Source organism: Amblyomma americanum, chromosome 3 (genome assembly GCF_052857255.1).
Source record: "Amblyomma americanum isolate KBUSLIRL-KWMA chromosome 3, ASM5285725v1, whole genome shotgun sequence".
In the NCBI taxonomy this organism is placed as follows: domain Eukaryota; kingdom Metazoa; phylum Arthropoda; class Arachnida; order Ixodida; family Ixodidae; genus Amblyomma; species Amblyomma americanum.
In genome coordinates, this window is record NC_135499.1 from 14,556,280 (window position 1) to 14,576,209 (window position 19,930).

The following is a 19,930-nucleotide window of genomic DNA, read 5'->3' on the forward strand; positions in this document are numbered from 1 at the left end:
ATTCATAAAGATGTCCACGATTGTGATCGAGAGCGCACTGCAAACGCAAAGCATTCTCAGTACTAGTAGAATCGCATCGTCTTTGGGCATGCCATGCCGAGGCCAGTGCGCTCAAGTGATAGCATGCGGAATCTTGGCGCGTTCAAGACACACCCGGGAATGCACACCACTCGCATAGCTCCCTTTGATCAGTGTATGCACAATGCCTTCGCGATGTCGCAAAGGCGCCCCACCTCCAACCCGCGACGACCCATTGGTTGCGCCCCAACTGATGTGCCTCACAGAGTGGGGCCCCCGTGATCCAATTGTGGCTCAGTGTGACCTATTGTGACTCTCACAACGGGTGTCCCTCTTGGCTGTTGAAAAAAAGATGGTTAAAGATCCGTGCCTCTTGCTTCCACCCAGTCAACCTTGATGAAGCTGCAGAGTTTGCGCCGAAACGTCGGTTCTACGGTGTCATTTTGGTCGGTTTGTTAGTTTTTTCCTTCTGATGGCGTAAAGAGTAACATTATGCTCACTTTTCAGGCTCTTCACAAGACCTATCCGGACGACCTGTCACTCCTCTTCAAGATTCCTGCTTCAATGAAGCCAGGCGCGGAGTTTCTCAAAAATATATCCACGTAAGCAGATGTCTTCGTCCAGCACTCTTACTCTAGCTTGTCTCTAGTTTTGGTCAGTTTTCTTATTCTTATGGCAAGAGCACCTGCTGCTGCCCTACCCGGCCGAAGTGTGGAGAAAGCTAGTGCCTTTTCTATATATCTGAATAATTGCTGGTCACTAATTGCCGTGACTTTCAGTAAATGGTGGCGCCATACAGAGGTATAGCTCCTTCCTGGCGGAAACAAATTATCTCTCGATCTTCCCAGCGACGTGAAAACTGCTGCTATATATAGCAAATGAACAAGGCGTCCCTGCTTAACTGAAATAAAGATGCAAATAACGCTTTAACGGAACAAAGAGGCTGCAGACAGTTCCAGTTACTTCTACCTCACCTCTGCACACCTGACTGCATTTAGCAACGACAGGTGGCGCTTCAGTTTTTAACTGTAATAAGACTAGGCTAGAACAAAGGTTTATTGTTACAGATCAGGGTATTCGACTAGAAGGGAATGAAGCAATAAAACACATAGGAACAAGGATGACAGAAAAATTGAAAGAAAGAAATGTTGCACATAATTTATCGAAGGAGGATAGATCGGTTACAGCAATAGCTTCAGTTGAGCAAAGAGAGTGGGAAAGGGCAGAGAAGGTTCCTAGTGGCACGTCAACAGGACCAGATGGTATTCCGATTATTCTGTTAAAGAAGCTAGGACCAAAATCCAAGCAAACAATAATACAGGTAGTGAATAAAATGAAATTGGATTTGACAGTCCCCGATGAATGGCGATTAAGTAGAATGAACATGATATATTATTATTAATATTATTATTTATTTGAACCTCAAGGGTCCCTGATGGGACATTACATGAGGAGTGGGCGCAAGAACAGCGGTTAACAATGAATGTTACACGAGAATCAAGACGATGACATGGCTTCCTTGATAGTAGTCTTGAAATGGGCTGGATCAAGGATTAGTACTAAGTTGGAGGGAAGGTCATTCCAGTCGCGAGCTGTGTGAACAAAAAATGATTTCTGAAAAGTAGCAGTGCGGGCATGATGCGGGATGACGCTGTTTGTATGGCCTGTGCGGTGTGTTCGACGTACTGGTAGAATGAGCTTGCTGTCATGGGGTGAACAATGGAAAAACCTGTGATAAAGGCAGAGACGTGAAATTCAGCGACGGGAAGCGAGAGAAGGAAGTTTTAGTTGGAACTTCAAGGCGTATATGCTAGAGTATGTATCGCGAGTAGTTTGAAAGGATAAAGCGAGTGGCCCGATTCTGAACAGATTCAAGGGCTGAGGTAAGGTTAGACTGATGGGGATCAAATATTGCGCAAGCGTATTCAAGTTTAGGTCGCACAATTGTTTTATAAGCTAGTAATTTTAAGGAAGAAGGTGTCATGCGCAGGTTACGCCGGAGATACCCAATTGCTCGATTAGATGAGTTTATTATGTGGTTAATGTGGCAAGACCATGATAAGTCACTAGCGAGGTTAATACCAAGATACTTAAAAGAGTTAGCGGAAATATTGGCAGTATCGTTAATTTTAAAAGTAGGCGGAGTATAATTTCGGCGGCGGAGAAAAGAAATTTGCACAGTCTTTGTAGTATTTAGGGACATTAGCCACGTAGTTCACCACTGCTGTATGTTATCAAGGTCATTTTGGTGTATGCAAGCATTCTCGGCGTTAGTTATGGGGCGGTAGAGTACGCAATCATCCGCGAAAAGGCGGATGCTAGATGTTACTGTGGAAGGCAAATCGTTAATGTATATTTGAAAAAGCAAGGGGCCAAGAACTGTGCCTTGGGGTACTCCTGAAAGAACGTGTGAGTAAGATGATGAGAAACCATTAGCGGAAACAAATTGCATGCGGCCAGTAAAAAAGCTTCGAATCCAGTTCAAGACACTAGGATGAATGTTTAACCGGGACATTTTAAGTAGAAGGCGGGAATGGGGCACTTTATCGAAGGCTTTCTCGAAATCTAGAAATAGCGCATCAGTTGGGATATTGCGGTCAAGGTAGGAATGAATGTCATGCAGGAACAAAGCTGGTTGGGTTTCACATGAGTGGTCTTTCCGGAATCCGTGTTGGTTTGGATGAAAAAAGTTGACAGATGTTAGAAATGTGGCAACATTAGAGTAAATGACGTGTTCCATGATCTTAGAGCATACACTGGTAAGCGAAATGGGTAGATAATTACCTAGCGATGATCTGTCACCTTTCTTAAAAACTGCAATCACCTTCCCAATTCGCCAGTCATGTGGAACGGAGCATGTATCAAGCGACAGTTGAAAAAATGAGGGAAAGAATAAGACTGCAAACATGTTTGGTATTCTTTAAGACTTTGGAATTAATTCCATCGATACCACAGGAAGCTGAAAATTTTAGCGAGTCGATAATATTAACAATACCTTGTGCGTTGAAGGTGATGCCATCCATTGGTGGATGCGGCAAAGGCGCGGGATCAGGGACATCACGAGTTGTTTCATTAGTAAAAACTGAAGAGAATGTATGGTTCAAGACATGGGGTACGTCGGATACGCCGACTGGTGAGCCAGTGCTGTCAATGATATATATAGTATTATCAACGTCGGGGATGATTGTTTTCCAGAAGCGCTTAGGGTTGCTTTGTAACATTTCATTGAGGGTATTGGAAAAAAAAAACGGAGTTTAGTTTGGGTAGCGAGATCGGAATATTGCTTGGCAGTGGCGTGGTATTTGTTACAGGCACATTTGGTGTTAGATAACTTGGCAGAACGGAAAAGGCGCTTTTCTTATTATTTAAACAATTTAGTGTAACATTAAACCATGGAGAACGTTTTCGCTCTGTTATGCTGATGATGGGGATGTAAATTCGAATCAAACGCAGTATTTCTGACTTGAAGAGAGACCAGTTCGACTCAGCAGAACGTAAGTTGTAGGTAGAAGCAAAATGATTATTGAAAACAAGAAGGTCACGATTCATGCTATTGTAGTCTCCTTTGTCTTATATCATTAGTACTTTTTTTGGATTTAGGACTTTTGGGAACGCTGGTAGAAAAGGTAGTGTGAAGTACAACGTGGTTACTAAGGCTCGTAATGTACGAAGGAGCACTGAATTCGTCAGGGTGATAGTTAAAATAAGGTCAAGAATGTTTGATGAATGGTCAGTCGTGCGGGTGGGCTCAGAAACAATTTGAGACAGGCCGATGAGGCATGAGTTTAAGAATTCACTAGATGCCTGACTTCTTGTTAGGGTGCGGGACATATCATTCCAACCTATGGACGGAAAGTTGAAATCGCCGAAAAGCAAAATGGGGGTGCGTGGGTAAGATGAGATTAGAGAATCGAGCGTGTCATGAAAGAGCGTTATGAAGGAACTGTTCGTATCAGGCGATCGATAGCATATACTGATGAGTACGCGAGGAGATGAAGCATGACAGCACACCCAAATCATTTCCAATGAGGTTACTACGTTAACAATGGAACAATTTAGAAGGCGCTTGGCAGCGATAAGAACGCCGCCGCCACAGAAGCCGTCAGGTCTGTCTTTCCGGAATATATCAACGTCAGGAAGTTCGGGCAGGATTTTGGAATCTAAGATTGATGAATTTGGCAATGTTTCAGTCAGCAAAAGGACGTTACTGGATGATGCGCTGATATGACTACATAAGGAATCACGCTTGGGTATTATACTACGAATGTTAGTGTAAAAAGCGACAGATGATTGTTTTTGAACCGTACATTGCTGCTGAGGGGAATTGGTGGCTGCTATGTTTTACGTTCGAGCACCTTCTCAGCGGTGTGATCAAAGATGTACGTTTTATCGTTAGAGACTAGCCTATTGTGACGGAGCTTGTAGGGGACGTGGTTAGCTTTCGCAAAGGCGTGTACGGGCAAGTCGGGTGTTAGGGGAGAATTCTTTGCTGCTTGCGTAATCATTCGATTTAAGCTTATAGGCTGATGATAAAACACGTTCTTTGTCCTTGAACTGCAGAAATTTAGCTACGATTGGCCGGTGCTTTTTTCTTTTGAATGTGCCCAGACGATGCGCTCGCTCGATATTATTGCTTTGAATGGTTATATTCAGTTTCTCCTGGCAGTGATCAATTATTACATTTTCGGAATTACTCCAGCTTTCATTTTCCGCATCTTTGAGCCCACAGAACGCCAAATTGCTTCGGCGAGACATGTTTTCAAGGTCATCCATTCGGGCAGTCAAAGTAGATACCTGAGCTGCGCATATGGCGGTAATGCTTTGTATACTGTCAATTTGAGATCTTTCATTTGAAATAGGCTGGAAATCTGTCTCAATCTTCGCAAGCCTAGTGTTTAGGTGCGCAAATGCTTTCTCATGCTCTTCAAGGGTGGACTTGATAGAGCCTAGCTGCTCAAGGATTGTTGACTGACCGGATTGTAAAACTGTAAGCGCGGCAAGTATATCTTTAGAATTGTCAGCAGCAAAGGAGGGGGGAGGCCCTGGATTTGTTTCCACATCCCCGGCCAGTAATAGTTGTTTCAGCAACATGTGGGAACACTCGTAAAACACAGCAATATATCGGCGTGGGCCCGGCAGCACAAACAGAAAGCGGTTACTGGAGCGCTTGGCGTAAAGGCTTTGATAATTCATTTCCTGCGTAACGAAGAAGCGAAGGCAGTTAGGGCGATCCATTTCTGTAGCGCCGCCGAGCCCACTAAGCGATGCGATGGTTTGGTCGGGCCTTATGTAGCCAAATCCAGGGCAGGGCACGGTGATTGTCGCAGATAGCGATTACGGTGGCCAGGGGCTATGAAGATAATGCAGCGGAAGCAAACTATCCGTAGCTGTGGGCAGAGGATCGCACTTGGCTGTACAAGCTTGATCTTGCAGTGGTTGTTCCATGTCGGTATGGGTATGCGCAGAGGGCAGCACAGGCAACGGGGCGACTGTCGATGATGTGCAGGCGGACAGCACTCCGAGGAAAGCGAGCAGACGGGGCCAGGAAAGTGGGGTGAACTGCGTAATGAAGAAGCGGAGGCAGCTAGGGCGATCCATTTCTGTAGCGCCGCCGAGCCCACTCCTATAATAGCCCACTATAAGATAGAGGGGGACAAAGCTGACGTAAGTAACTACCGTCCCGTAACAGTGAGATCTGTGGTGTACAGGGTGGTGATGCAGATTATAAAGGACAGATTGCAGGCTTGGGTGGAAAACGAGGGGTTGCTAGGGGATCAACAAAATGGGTTTCGGAAACAAAGGAGGTTGGAGTACAATAGTGTGTATAGAGATTGCTGAAAAGGAACACAGGCCCCTATGGCTAGCATTTATCGATATTAAGGGAGCCTACGACAACATTATTCAAGGGTATCTGTGGGACATAATAGGCACACTAGATGTGGAAGATGGTGTAAATAATCTTTTAAAAGATGTATATAAAAGTACCAGAGTGCTTATAAAATGGGAATAAATGTATCAGAGCTTTAGCGATACAGCGGAGGCTTAGTCAAGGATGTCCGCTGTCTCCTTTGTTGTTCATGTTGTACCTGCAAGTGTTGGAGACCAAGCTAGAGAGGAGCGGACTGGGCTTCATCCTTTCTGTTTTCAAGCAAGGAGAATTGATTAAACAGCCGTTACCGGGAATAATATACGCCGATGATATAGTACTAATGGCTGACAGCAAGGAAGATTTACAGAAGTTGATAGACATATGTGGTACAGAGGGGGATAGATTAGGTTTCAATTTTAGTAAGGAAAAATGTGTAGTCATGATATTTAATGATGAGGTCGGTGAGCATAGAATACAGGGGTTCATGCTATAAATAGTGGATGAGTACAAGTATTTTGGGGCGTGGATAAATAACGGTGCTGAGTATATCAAAGAGCATGAAAAATATGTAATGAATAGACTTAGTAGGAATGCAGCTGTCATGAAAATGGCCACTGTGGAATTACAATAGGTATGAAGTGGTAAGAGGGGTCTGGAAAGGGGTGATGGTTCCTAGCCTGACTTTCGGTAATGCGATCCTGTGAATGAGACCAGATGTTCAAGCAAGGTTAGAAATTAAACAACGCGGCGTAGGGAGGATAGCTTTGGGAGCACAAGGAAAAGCACCAAATCAGGGAGTACAGGGTGATATGGGATGGGCGTCGTTCGAGAGCAGAGAAGCTAGCAGTAAGATAGCATTTGAGAAGCGATTGAGAAAAATGAGGGAACTGTAGTGGGCTAGGAAAGTTTTAAGATAACTGTATATAATGAATGTTGATACGAAATAGAGAAAGCGAACTAGAAAATTGACAAGCAAATATCTGGACAGCAGTAGGGGGGAAAATCAGCAATTACCAGTTAAGAAAAAGGTTAAAGAAACAGAGAGAGCTCTATGGAAAACAGGGATGCTAACCAAATGAGCACTGGGAACATACAGGATTTTTAGGCAGGAAATTGCCAAAGAAAATATCTATGATAACTTTAGGGGAAGCTCTTTGTCGTTTGAGGCCAGGGCGGGAGTTTTGCGGACTAAGACATATAGAGCCAGGTACCATGGGATAGACACGTTGTGCTTTGCGTGCGGAGAGGAGGAGGAAACGGCTGAACACTTGATACTTTTCTGTAAAGGGCTTCACCCTACAGTGGAAAACAGCGGGGCTGATTTATCCAAGGCATTGGGCTTTAACGACAGTGAAGGGAAAGTAGATTTTAAGAGGGTAGAAGTAAGCAAGCAAAGGTTATCTGGTTGGCGGCTAAAATCAAGAAAAGAGTAAAATTTCATAAGTCATGGCTAGGTGGCTTGATCCACCGCCCGATTTAAAGGGTTCAGCCGTATCCATCCATCCATCCATCCATCCACCCACCCACCCTACACCCACCCACCCATCCATCCACCCACCCACCCTACACCCACCCAACCACCCACCCACCCACCAACCCACACACCCACCCATCCGTCCGTCCGTCCGTCCGTCCCTCCATCCATCCATCCATCCATCCATCCATCCATCCATCCATCCATCCATCCATCCATCCATCCATCCATCCATCCATCCATCCATCCATCCATCCATCCATCCATCCATCCATCCATCCATCCATCCATCCATCCATCCATCCATCCATCCATCCATCCATCCATCCATCCATCCATCCATCCATCCATCCATCCATCCATCCATCCATCCATCCATCCATCCATCCATCCATCCATCCATCCATCCATCCATCCATCCATCCATCCATCCATCCATCCATCCATCCATCCATCCATCCATCCATCCATCCATCCATCCATCCATCCATCCATCCATCCATCCATCCATCCATCCATCCATCCATCCATCCATCCATCCATCCATCCATCCATCCATCCATCCATCCATCCATCCATCCATCCATCCATCCATCCATCCATCCATCCATCCATCCATCCATCCATCCATCCAGTCGAAATTATTCTGCTGGGTGGCATGAATGGCGACATCGAGGATTTGGATGGATACACAAATTGCGACGAGAAATTCATGCTTGACTTCTGTGAGCGACACAACCCAGGTATTGTAAATCACGTGGGAATCCCGTAACAGGCAAACGACCGTTTACTACTGCTGAATGTCTCAGGGGACGTATAACAAGCTCGCAATAATGGAAATAGACGAAGAGGGGAAGCACAGCCAGGGAAGTGCTCGTATGCGTATTACTCTAAAGTTGGGAGCCCTGATCAAAAGAGAAATGCTGAGAAGTTAAAAAGATGAGGCAAAATCAAATGACGAAAAAATAGGGCTAATAGTGGCCGGTATAGAGGAAGCAATAGAGAAATGCCCTATGGAAAAGTTGGGTTATAGTAAGTTAGAACTACTCATAAGTACAAAAATAAAACAAGTAAAAGGAGTAAACCTCTGTAGAGGAAAGGCGATGTCACGAATTTGGTGGAATAATGAAATTAGCGAGGCCATCCAACACCGAGGTTTGGCTTCAAGAAAACAAAGAGAAGCAAAGAGGGCGCAGTTATCTGAGGAGGAAATAGGCCAAAAATGGTAATCTTATCGACAAAAGAAACAGCAATTGCAGGTCCTCATCCAGGCCTAAATAAAGCAGTCTTTTGATCCCTGGCTGGCTGAAGTTCGCAATGCAACTAAAGGGGGGCGAATAAAATTGTTGAACTATATCAGCTGACTGGGTAAAACGAATCAAAGCAAGCAGGAACACATTCAACATGCCGAGGGAAAATTGTTACAGGGAGACGACGCTGTGAAGTACATTTCATCAGTTATAGCTGAGTCATTCAGGAAAGATGGTAAGGCAATCTCCCCAAATGAGAGAGCAACACAGGACAGCACAATAGAAAAGACTTTAAAACTTAGCAGTCTTAACTGGAAAATGGCGGAAGCAAATAATCCAAAATGCACATCCGCAGGGATAGAAAAAATTCCAATCAAGCTTATTAATGAACTTGGCCCAAGAGGTAAGGAAACACTGATAAAAGCACTGGAGACAGTCATAAGAAATAAGCAAATTTCGCTCAGCTGGAAACAGAGTAAAATGAATTTGATTTATAAAGGTAAAGGCGATGACATGAACACAAAATCCTTCCGACCGATTACGATAACATCAGCTATATACAGGCTGGTGATGCAGGCGGTGAAATTAAAAATACTCGGAGAACGTCAGAACGGGTTGGGAAGGGATAGGCGCTTAGATGATAGCCTGTTCGTGTTTACCCAATGCATAGAAATAATTACGGCGGAAAACGCACCTTGGTATTTAGCCTTCGTAGACTTAAGTGGTGCATACAACTTTAACAAGGAACACCCGAGGAACATATTCAAAGATGAAGGTATTGGTCATGAGGTATTTGATTTTCTACAGGAAATATATCTAGAAAATAAAATTGAAATAAAATGGGAAGGGATTAAGAGTACGACAACTGTCAAGGTACACACTGAGGAAATTGGACGATAACAGATGGGCAGTTAGTGTATTTAAATACCTATACAGAAAGAGTGTTGACTCGCAATGGCGGAAAAGAACAAGGAAGCGAACCAGAAAGAATGCCTTACACGAGGACGGAGAAAGAAAGAGCATTAAACGACAGGTTAAAAACGGGGAAGGCAAAATTTGGATAAATTCAACGGAAAAGAAGCATAGTGTAGAACTATAGCGATACTGGAAACGGCAGATCAGGAGGGAAGCGGTCTATAATAACTCAAGTAGCAGTGCCCTACTCTTTGAAGCTATGTTACGGTGCCTTGGAACGCGCAGCTACAATTTAAATTTCAATTCAAATCAATTTTTTCGCATTTTTTACATGAGTACAACAAATGCGAGGGCAAGCAACAAAAAGCTGCTGATTAGTAGCTTGACGAAGGGTGCTGCCCCTATATTGTACAGGTTGAAGGGCGTTAACATACAGCTTTTCATTGAAACAATTACAGATGTCTGCATTAAAAGCAGAGATCACTTACACATATGTTGTAGACACTATTATAAGACACAATCAAGCTTGCTATTCATAGGCGTACATGGGAACATATTACAAGCAATAAGACACAAATAATAACACTATTGGACATACACTGGCGCATATGTTACACACTGCAAAGCTACCCAAGCACTTCGCATGTCATGTTACCATAATACACATCATAAAAACGCACCATGTTCATTTTTCTGTATATATCACAGCAGAAAAAAATTAGGAAGGTTACGTAAGACTTGATACAATGAAATGTAAGGTAAAAAATATAAAGCCAACATTAGATGACGGACACAGAAATTATCGATACAATCGCAACAAATTGTGATTGAGGACCGGAAGTTAATTACGTTGGTAGGCTTAGTTGCAACATCTGTGCTAGAAATGAGAGATTTTTCCTGTATCCTTCACGCTGATACTGCAGAAACTTAAGCACAATCTGAGGAAGCTGTAATCAGTCTTTGTTCCGGTACCCTACAGATAACAGTTGATCTAATCGATATTGAGCGCGAGCATCGCCTCGGCCATCACACAGCTGGCAAAATACGACCAATAATCGTCAAATTTCACTCCCACAAAACGAAGCTGAATATTCTGTCCAATAGAAAAAAAATTCAAAGATACTGAATACAGCGCCGGTGAGGGCTTCTCGCCTGCTGTTGGGAAGGCTCGAAAGCAACTTATCACCTATGCAAAAACCAAATTTACGGCTTATATGCTGAGTTACAAAACCTTGTTTATTGGCCGCGAACGATACGTTTATGATGACTCCTCGGAAACTATCAAATAAATATTATAGCGCCCACCTAAAAAAAACGCCCCACAGCATCACTCCAGTCCCGCGTCTCGACTAACACCTCAGTCCACACTTTCTTTTACTGTAGTTTTCACGAACATCCGCAGTTTTATTGCTAAGAGGGAATAAATCTCTATTCTTAATCGCTCATCCAATAGCAACATCCTCGTATTAACAGAAACCTGGCTGGCTCACGAAATAAACGACAGTGAAATCCTGGCAGCCTTATTGAACGTTAAGCTTTTCCGTAAAGATTGTCAGGGGTCTCGTGGCGGAGGAGTGCTCATTGGGTTTTCTAATAATTTACCATTTCTTCTGATCTCGAAATAATGTGGCTTTTCTGCCGTTGTCCTCCTTAGTCAGTACTTCTTGGTGTTTGTTACAGGCCCCCGCACAGTACCCCGTACTTCTCAGAGAAACTTAACAACTTGCTGTGTGAAATTACTGCTAAATATCAAAAGTCACGTATACTTTTCTTTGGTGATTTTAATTTGCCGGATGTTGACTGGAATACTAACACTATTACGGCATCAGGCACTGCGGAAGCCAAGAATTTTATAAAAATCTGCCTGAACTTTGGCCTTACACAAGTTATCCCGGCTCCAACAAGAATAACACAAACGAGCGCTAACGTTTTAGACTTACTACTCGTCAGCCATCCCGAAAGTGTTAAGTCGGTTACGATTCTTCCTAGAATAAGTGATCATGAAGTAATTCTTGCCAATATAGCATTAACTCCGCATCGGAGCCATCAAAAAGACGATCCGTTTGTACGACAAGGGTGACTATAGAGAGATCAATCGTGAACTGGATGTCTTACTGTTTACTGTTTAATATATACCAGGTTTGAAAGTGTATTGAAAGTTTGAAAGTATTGAAAAAGATGCATAGGTAAGATGTACATAATTGATTATTACAGCTGTGTGACGGCTGAGGGGATGCGCGCGCTCAATATCGATTAGATCAACTGTTATCTGTAGGGTACCGAAGAAAATTGGGATAAATTTAAGAACAAAATTATTGAACTAACTGATCAGTTCATTCCTAAGTTCACCTTCCGAAAGAATTCTCAGAAACCATGGTTCACTAAAACCCTTAAACGTCTGGAGAATCGAAAGAAGCGTCTTTGTCGCGCAGCCAAAGCACAAACTAACCAGACCGCCTGGGATAAGTATCACGCTGCTGAAAAGGCATATAATTCATCTGCCCTGAACGCTAAACGTTCTTTTTTTAACAAGGACTTGCCTAATATTCTACACACAAATCGTCGGAAATTCTGGGACATTATCAACCCAAAACACAAACGCGATGTCAGTATCACAAATGAAGCTGGTGACGTACTTAGTCATGCCGAATGTGCTCACATGTTCAATGTTGCATTTCAATCAGTGCGCACTAATGAATCTGATGTACCATTTCCTATGCGAAATACTTTTCTTGATGATTTCATGTCGCCTGTTGAATTTAACACTTCTGGAATCCTGTCACTAATCGATAAAATGAAACTTTCATCTTCTGCCGGTTTAGATAATAACGCCAAATTTCTTAAGAATACTAAACCCACCAGTGCCAGATATTTATGCTTGTTATTTCAGCAGTCACTCTCTTCTGGCCAACTTCCTCGAGACTGGAAAAATGGGAAGGTCTTCAAATCCGGTAACACAAATTCTCCATTAAATTATCGCCCCATTTCTTTAACAAGTGCACCTTGCAAGCTCATGGAACACGTCATTTTCTCTCATATCATTGCCTACTTGGATGCAAACAATTTCTTTCATTCTGCGCAGCATGGGTTCCGGAAAGGCTTTTCTTGCGATACTCAACTAGCCCTCTTTATCAATGACTTGCATGCCAACCTAGATCTTAACTTACAAACTTGCGCTATATTTCTTGATTTTAAAAAAGCTTTCGACAAAGTTGCTCACAAACGCCTGTTACACAAGTTATCTCACCTTAATATCGATCCTAATGTTGTTGGATGGCTTAAAGAATTCCTAACTAACCACACTCAGTCCGTCTTTGTAAATGAACACACTTCCAGCTTCCTTCCTGTAACATCTGGCGTCCCTCAAGGTTCCGTACTTGTTCCCCTTCTGTTTTTAATATACATAAATGATTTGCCCTCGCATGTTTCCTGTAAAATTCGCATGTTTGCTGACGACTGTGTTCTTTATCAAACAGTTAATAACATCTCTGATCAATTATCCCTCCAAAACGACCTTAACAAGATTCAGGATAGGTGTAAAATCTGGCTAATGAAACTTAACCATCAGAAATGCAACGCACTCTCTTTTCATCGTCGCCGTAACCCGCTCGTGTCCTTTTATCATATCGACTCCGTTCCCGTGCTGCCAGTAGAGTTATACAAATATTTAGGCGTAACCTTGTGCGCTGACCTCTCCTGGAAAAATCATATTGTAACGGGGGCTTAGATTAATGCTGAGGCGACGGCGAAACCACGGCGGCGACCGAGTCTCTCGTCTGTTCAGGTCAGCAGGCGCTCGGTCTGAGCGATGGCAGTGCGGCTACCTCTTCTTCTTCTTCTTTACCTCAGTCATTATAGGATGATGCCCTTCTTCTTCACAATACAAATAACATCATTTCGTCGGCTAACAAATCTCTTGGTTTTCTAAAACGTCATCTTCGTGATGCGCCCGTGGATGTTAAGTTATTAGCTTACGAATCACTAGTGAAATCAAAATCAGAATATGTTTCACCCATTTGGCACCCACATCAAGCTTATCTGACCAACGCATTAGAACTTTCGCAAAACCGCGCCGTTAGATTTATTCATTCTTCATACCATTATGGCACGAGTGTTGCATATCTGAAATTCCTTTAAGGCATTCAGCCAATCGAGCTGCACCGCCGCACAGCCAGTCGTTTATTATTCCACAATTTTTTTACAGCCATCTACGAACGGCGCCCTACATTGTCCCTCCGGAACGCATATCTCACCGCACTCTCCATCAATTACAGATCAGCCGTCGACGTGCACACACCGTCACCTTCGCAGCTTCATTTTTTTCTCGCACCGCCACTGACTGGAATGGCCTTGCCGCTGACATTGCAGCGATAACCTGTCCCGCGAACTTCACGCGTAGAGCCTACAGCTATTTGTCATCATCATAACGCATGATTACTTGCTATCACATAAAACGTTGTTCCCGCCCCTTATGTAATGCCCCTAAAAAGTGGTCTTTTGGAAATAAAATTGATTGATTGAGTATTAAGCAGTTTTGGTTGACAATTTGCTATCTTCTTGCACCCTTGGTTAGTTCTTGAAAATGGCAGCGTCCGCCACTTTCTGCGTCTGATGTCGTAGGAAAGTTGCGAATTTTTTGTCAGGTCGCACAGTTCGAGAAAGTAGTTGAGAGAATTTGTCAAGCTGTGTTTGTATTTTAGCAAAAGGTTGAATTCGTATATATGCTTGACAGGAAGGCTACCAAGAAGTGGAAATAGTTCGCTTGTGTGGGTGTCGTACGAAACATTTGAGATGTGACGGATAGCTCTTTTTTGTATAAGAAATAATTCATGAAAGTTTTTTTGGGATTTTGTGCTCCATAAAAGGCTGAAATAATTTAGATGAGGAGAGAAAAGGGCGTTATACAATAAAACAATAATCTTTGGAGGAGTAGAGTAGCGAAATCGATATAGCATACAGCAAGTTTTCGCGAGGATTTTACTTATCCGGTCTACATGAGCATCCCAGGTTAAGGGTTCATTAAAGATTACTCCAAGGTTTTTACCTCTTTGACTAGGTCCAGCCTATCATTTCCAAAGTAAAAGCCTATGTCAAAGTATACACGCTTTTGTGATGGTGCAAATATAACGGTCTTTTTTATGTGTTAATTTTTAGTCAGTTAGTCGCACTCCAATCAGACAAAAAAGCGAGCGTAACAAACAGACAGCAAAGTGAGGCTAAACGCCCAAATTCTACAACATTATCTTACTGTATAAAGATACTTCTGTCATCCGCGTAAACTATGAAACGTGTGCTTGTATTCCGCGTTGCGTCTTCGTGAGTTGTAGCGTCTGGCGTCGGACTGCTGCTGGTCTTTGATCCGCAATCGGGTGAGCCTTCGAGATTCTTCTGCGCGTTGAAGGTAGGCGGCAACGTCGACGTTCTCTTCTTCTGTAACGTTGGGCAGCATGGCGTCTAGCGTGGTCGTGGCCTACCTGCTATGGACGAGCCTAAAATGCGTCATCTGGGTGGTCTCCTGCACTGCGGTGTTGTAGGCGATGACGACGTAAGGCAGGATGACGCCCCATGTCTTGTGTCCGGCACTGACATACATGGCGAGCATATCGGCGATGGTTTTGTTCAGGCGCTCGGTCAGTCCGTTGGTCTGCGGATGATATGCAGTTGTCCTCCACTGGCTGGCTTGGCTGTAACGCAGGATGGCTTGCGTTAGTTCCGTCGTGAATGCTGTTCCTCTGTCAGTGATGAGCACATCAGGGGCGCCGTGTCGAAGAAGAATGCACTGCATGAAAAATTTGGTGAGTTCTGCTGCTGTTCCGTTCGGTAGGGCTTTCACCTCGACGTAGCGGGTCAGGTAGTCGGTCACTATGATGATCCACTTATTTCCAGACGTTGACATCGGGAAAGGGTCAAGCAAGTTCATGCCGATCTGCTGAAAGGGCCTTGAGGGAGGTACAGTGGGGTTCAGAAATCCTGCTGGTCATGTGCGAGCGGTCTTTCGTCGCTGACAATCTCGGCAGGTTTTCACATAATGTGTTACATCGGCAGACAGTCGGGGGCAGTAATACTTGTCTTGAATGCGTCGGTGGGTGTGAGTAAACCCGAGATATCCAGCTGTCGGCTTGTCGTGAGAAGTGTGTAGAGAGAGAGAGAGAGAAAACTTTTATTTCTTTCCAAGAGGTTCGCGGGGATGAAGACTTCCTGGTCGTCTTGCTTGGGTGCTGGCGACTTGAGTCTTCAAGCAAGAGTGGGCCCTCAGTCCAGGGCTCCACTGAGTTGTGCCGCTTCAGTTGCGTGCTTTACCAAGGCCCTCTGGACCTCAAGCTCGCTGCTGAAGAGACAGCTCTCCCATTGCTCCGCACTCGGTGTTTGTTGATTGTGGAATGCTATGTTTCTCTTGCATTCCCAGGTGATGTGATAGAGTGTGGGCGTACTGCCGCACCAGGGGCAGTCTGGTCTGAATTGCGTTGGTGATATCTTGTTGTATGTGTGTAGGTTAGGGAAGGTGTTCGTCTGTAGCCTACGCCATCCTACAGCCTCTTCCCTATTTAGTGCTTTGTGTGGTGATGGATATCTCTTTCTGATTCCCCTATATAGTTGTAGGGTCTCTGTGTAGCCCCCCTCGCATATGAGTAGCCGTGACTCCGAGACGATCGATAAGCCTGCTCGGTAAGTGAGCCCTCGAGCTAGACTGTCCGCCCTTTCGTTTCCTGTGTGTAGAACTTCTTCGCGAGACAAGCACGTACAACAAGGAGGTAGGTTGTTTTGCTCGCTGCAAAGTTCTTCACAAGGACCTCATTCTGCCACAGAACGAAAACAGTCCTCGCTTGAATGAAGCGGGGGGTGAAGAAACCCTGCCTTCCAGGTACTTGATGAGGCGTTTTAGGTAGGGGTCCGAGCGTTGCTGCTGAGCAAAAGAGCTGGGGCTGATGGGTCCCGGAAGGCATCCTCATCGTCGTCCGGCGGCGGTGTATCTACAGGGGCTCGTGATAGGCAATTGGCGTCAGAGTGCTTACGTCCGGACTTGTAAACGACGGCGACGTCAAACTCCTGGAGACGCAGACTCTATCGAGCGAGTCGGCCAGAGAGGTCCTTCAAATTGGCAAGCCAGCACAGCTCGTGGTGATCGCTGACCCCCATGAACGGTCGTCCATATAGGTAGGGGCGGAATTTTGACGAAGCCCAGATGATGGCAAGGCACTCCTTCTCAGTTGTCGAATAGTTAGCCTCGACCTTGGAAAGGGAACGGCTAGCGTATGCAAGGACTTTCTCCTGCCCGTCGCTTTTTTGAACGAGAATGGCACCTAGGCCCACGCTGATTGCGTCGGTATGAACTTCAGTATCGACGCTTCAAGAAAAATGCGCGAGGATCGACGGGGACTGTAAACGACCTTGAAGTTCCTTGAAGGCTTCTGATTGCGGCGCTTCCCATTTAAACGGCACGTCTGCTTTCGTCAGGCGAGTCAGGGGCTCGGCGATGCGCGAAAAGGTTTTCACAAATCGCCGGTAGTAGGCGCACAGTCCGAGAAATCTGCGCAGTGCTTTCTTATCGGCCGGCGGTGGAAATTGTTCAAAGCAGCTGTTTTCTGCGGGTCCGGGTGTACTCCCTCCTTGCTAGCGATGTGGCCTAGAAACAGCAGCTCTTCGTAGGCGAAGTGGCACTTCTCTGCTTTCAAAGTAAGTCAGACGACTTGACGGCGTCTAGTACTGTTCGAAGTCTTTTGACGTGCTCTTCAAAGTTAGAGGCGAAGACAACGACTTCATCTAAATATACAAGACAAATTTGTCACTTCAAGCCTGCCAGCACTGTATCCACTGCTCGCTGAAACGTCGCTGGTGCGGAACAGAGACCAAATGGCATCACCTTGAACTCAAACAGCCCATCCGGAGTGATGAATGCTGTCTTCTCTCGATCTCTTTCGTCGACCTCAATTTGCCAGTAGCCGCTCTTGAGGTCCATCGACGAGAAATATTTGGCGTTGCAGAGGCGGTCCAGTGTGTCGTCGATGCGGGGGAGGGGGTAGACGTCCTTCTCTGTTATGTTGTTCAGGCGGCGGTAATCAACGCAGAATTGAAGTGCGCCGTCTTTCTTTCTCACTAGAACAACCGGTGCCGCCCATGGGCTGCTTGTAGGCTGGATGAGGTCGTCGCGAAGCATTTCTTCGACTTGGTCCCAGATGGCTTGTTCTCGTGGTGACACACGGTAGGGGCTTTGACGGAGAGGTCGGACGTGTTGGTCTGTTATAATGCGATGCTTGGCAATTGGCGTTTGTTGGACCTTTGGCGATGTCGAAAAACACTCACTGTAGCTTCGATGCAGCTTGGGGATCTGGTCTTGTCTGTTCCGGGGCAGGGCTGGGTTGATGTCGAAAGTGAGCGAGTTCTCTAGGTCAGGCGAATCTTCTGCGGAGGAGTCGGAGAGGGCGAAGTATTCTCGCACGTCGGATATTTCGTCGAAGAAAGCAATCGTCGTTCCTCTGTTAATGTGCCGGTATTCTTCGCTGAAGTTCATCAGGAGTACTTCGGCCTGGCCATTGCGGAAATGTGCGATGCCTCTTGCAATGCTGATTCTTCGGTCTAGAAGTAACTGCATGTTCTCCTCGATGATGGCTTCAGCGTTAATGACTTCCGTGGCGCATACTGTCACGATAACGCTTGAACGGGGTAGGACGCGCACTTCTTCCTCTTAGACACTGAAGGCTACGTGATTTTCTCGAGTTTTCATCGAAGCGATGGCTTCGTCCGTCGGAAACGTGATCAACATGGATCGCGGGTCGATGATCGCCTGATGCTCATTAAGAAAATCAATACCCAAAATCACTTGGCGGGAGCATTGCGGTAGCACAACAAATGTCGCAGGATAGGTATGTCCTTTGACAGTCACTCGCGCTGTGCATCGTCTTAATGGCGTAAAGAGGTGGACCCCTGTGGTGCAGATTTGTGGGCCGTTCCAAGCCGTTGTGACTTTTCTCAGATGCGCGGCGAATGTTATATACATAACCGAGTAATCGGTTCCTGTGTCGACTAGAGCGGGTGCATTCCGGCCGTTGATAAGCACTTCTAAGTCGAGGTCCTGGCTCTTGCATTGCATGTCGCTCTCGGCGTCGGGTCACGGCTTCGTCGCGTATGCGAGTCGCGGGTAGGGCGTGTGGTCGAATCTTTTCTGGGTATCGGCGTCGTTTTGAAGGTAGATTGCGTCGTGGTCGGGGTTGTCATTGTGTGCGGCGTCAGTGCAGCGAGTGTCGGTTTTTCATGCGGCGTCGTGGGTGCAGCGTCTTCATGGGGCGTGGTCGGTGGATGATCTTCGGCGTTTCGCTCGTGAGCAACCTCACCTCCAGAGGTCGCTGTCTTTAGTTTCCCCTACGGGAGCTGGGAGACCTTCCTCGTACCGCGGCTGCGTAGCTGCGGTGTGGTGACGCAAAGCGCGAGGCTGACGGCGATGGTGAACGCGAAAAGCGGTTCGGCGTGTGCTCCTCTCGACGCAGGTACGCGTCGATTTCCGGCGGACGTTGGCCGAAGCTTGGTCGTGGGGCGTTAAGGGCAAATCCTCGAAGATCGATACGTCGGTACTGGCAGTGACGAAGAATATGGCCGGCCTCACCGCAATGGAAGCACTACGGCCGGTTGTCGGATGTCCTCCAGGCGTCGTATTTCCTGGAGCTTGAGCGTCGATCGCAGGCTGGGCAGGCGGGTGCAGGGAGGTGGCGTTCGGGAACAACTGGTTCATGTCGGAAAGGATGCAGGGGTTGCCGCTGGGGCTGAGGAGTCATTACTGCAGCGGCGTTGGTCATGGCCTGGGGTTCTGTGCCGTCGGGGTGCTAAGTGCCTGTTGCACTTCTTCCCGTACCGCATCCATCAGAGTCGCTGCTTGTGGCTGTGGGGAGGATGGCAGTAATTAGCGTAGCACTTCTCGGACGATTTCGCGGATAACTTCTCGCAAGCTGCCGCTGGTGGTGGCCGTCGTGTCCGAACGGATTGCACAGGCAGAGGAAGGGCGATTGTACTGCCGAGCTCGGACGTTGAGGGTTTTTCAATCGTGCAGGCTTCTTGCATGAATTTCTCGACTGTTTTTGGCGGCTGGCGGACGAGGCTGCCAAAGAGTGGTTCTTTTACGCCGCGCATTAAAAACAACTTTCTTTTCCTCGGTCATCTCGGTGTCGGCGCGGTGAAATAGGTACTTCATCTCGATGTAACCGCGGACAGGCTCATTCGGAAGCTGGATCCTGGACTCGAGGAGTCGTTCGGCTCTTTTTTTTCCTCATGACACTGGTGAATACCTTCTGTAGTTCTCTCTTGAATAGCTCCCAAGTCGTAAGAGACGACTCGTAGTTTTCGTACCACGTGCGTGCGGAGCCATCCAATGAGAAAAACACGTGTCCAATTTTTGCCTCATCATCTCACTTGTTG

At 45.9% G+C, this 19,930-nt stretch overlaps 1 protein-coding gene across 1 annotated transcript in view; it reads left to right on the plus strand.

Moving 5' to 3' along the window:
* Positions 1 to 19,930, plus strand: part of LOC144122864 (uncharacterized) — a 968,996-nt gene that overhangs the window by 499,665 nt on the left and 449,401 nt on the right. The window contains exon 4 of the mRNA XM_077655844.1: positions 526 to 620. Within this exon, the coding sequence (XP_077511970.1) occupies positions 526 to 620 (95 nt within the window). The remainder of the gene's footprint in view (positions 1 to 525; positions 621 to 19,930) is intronic.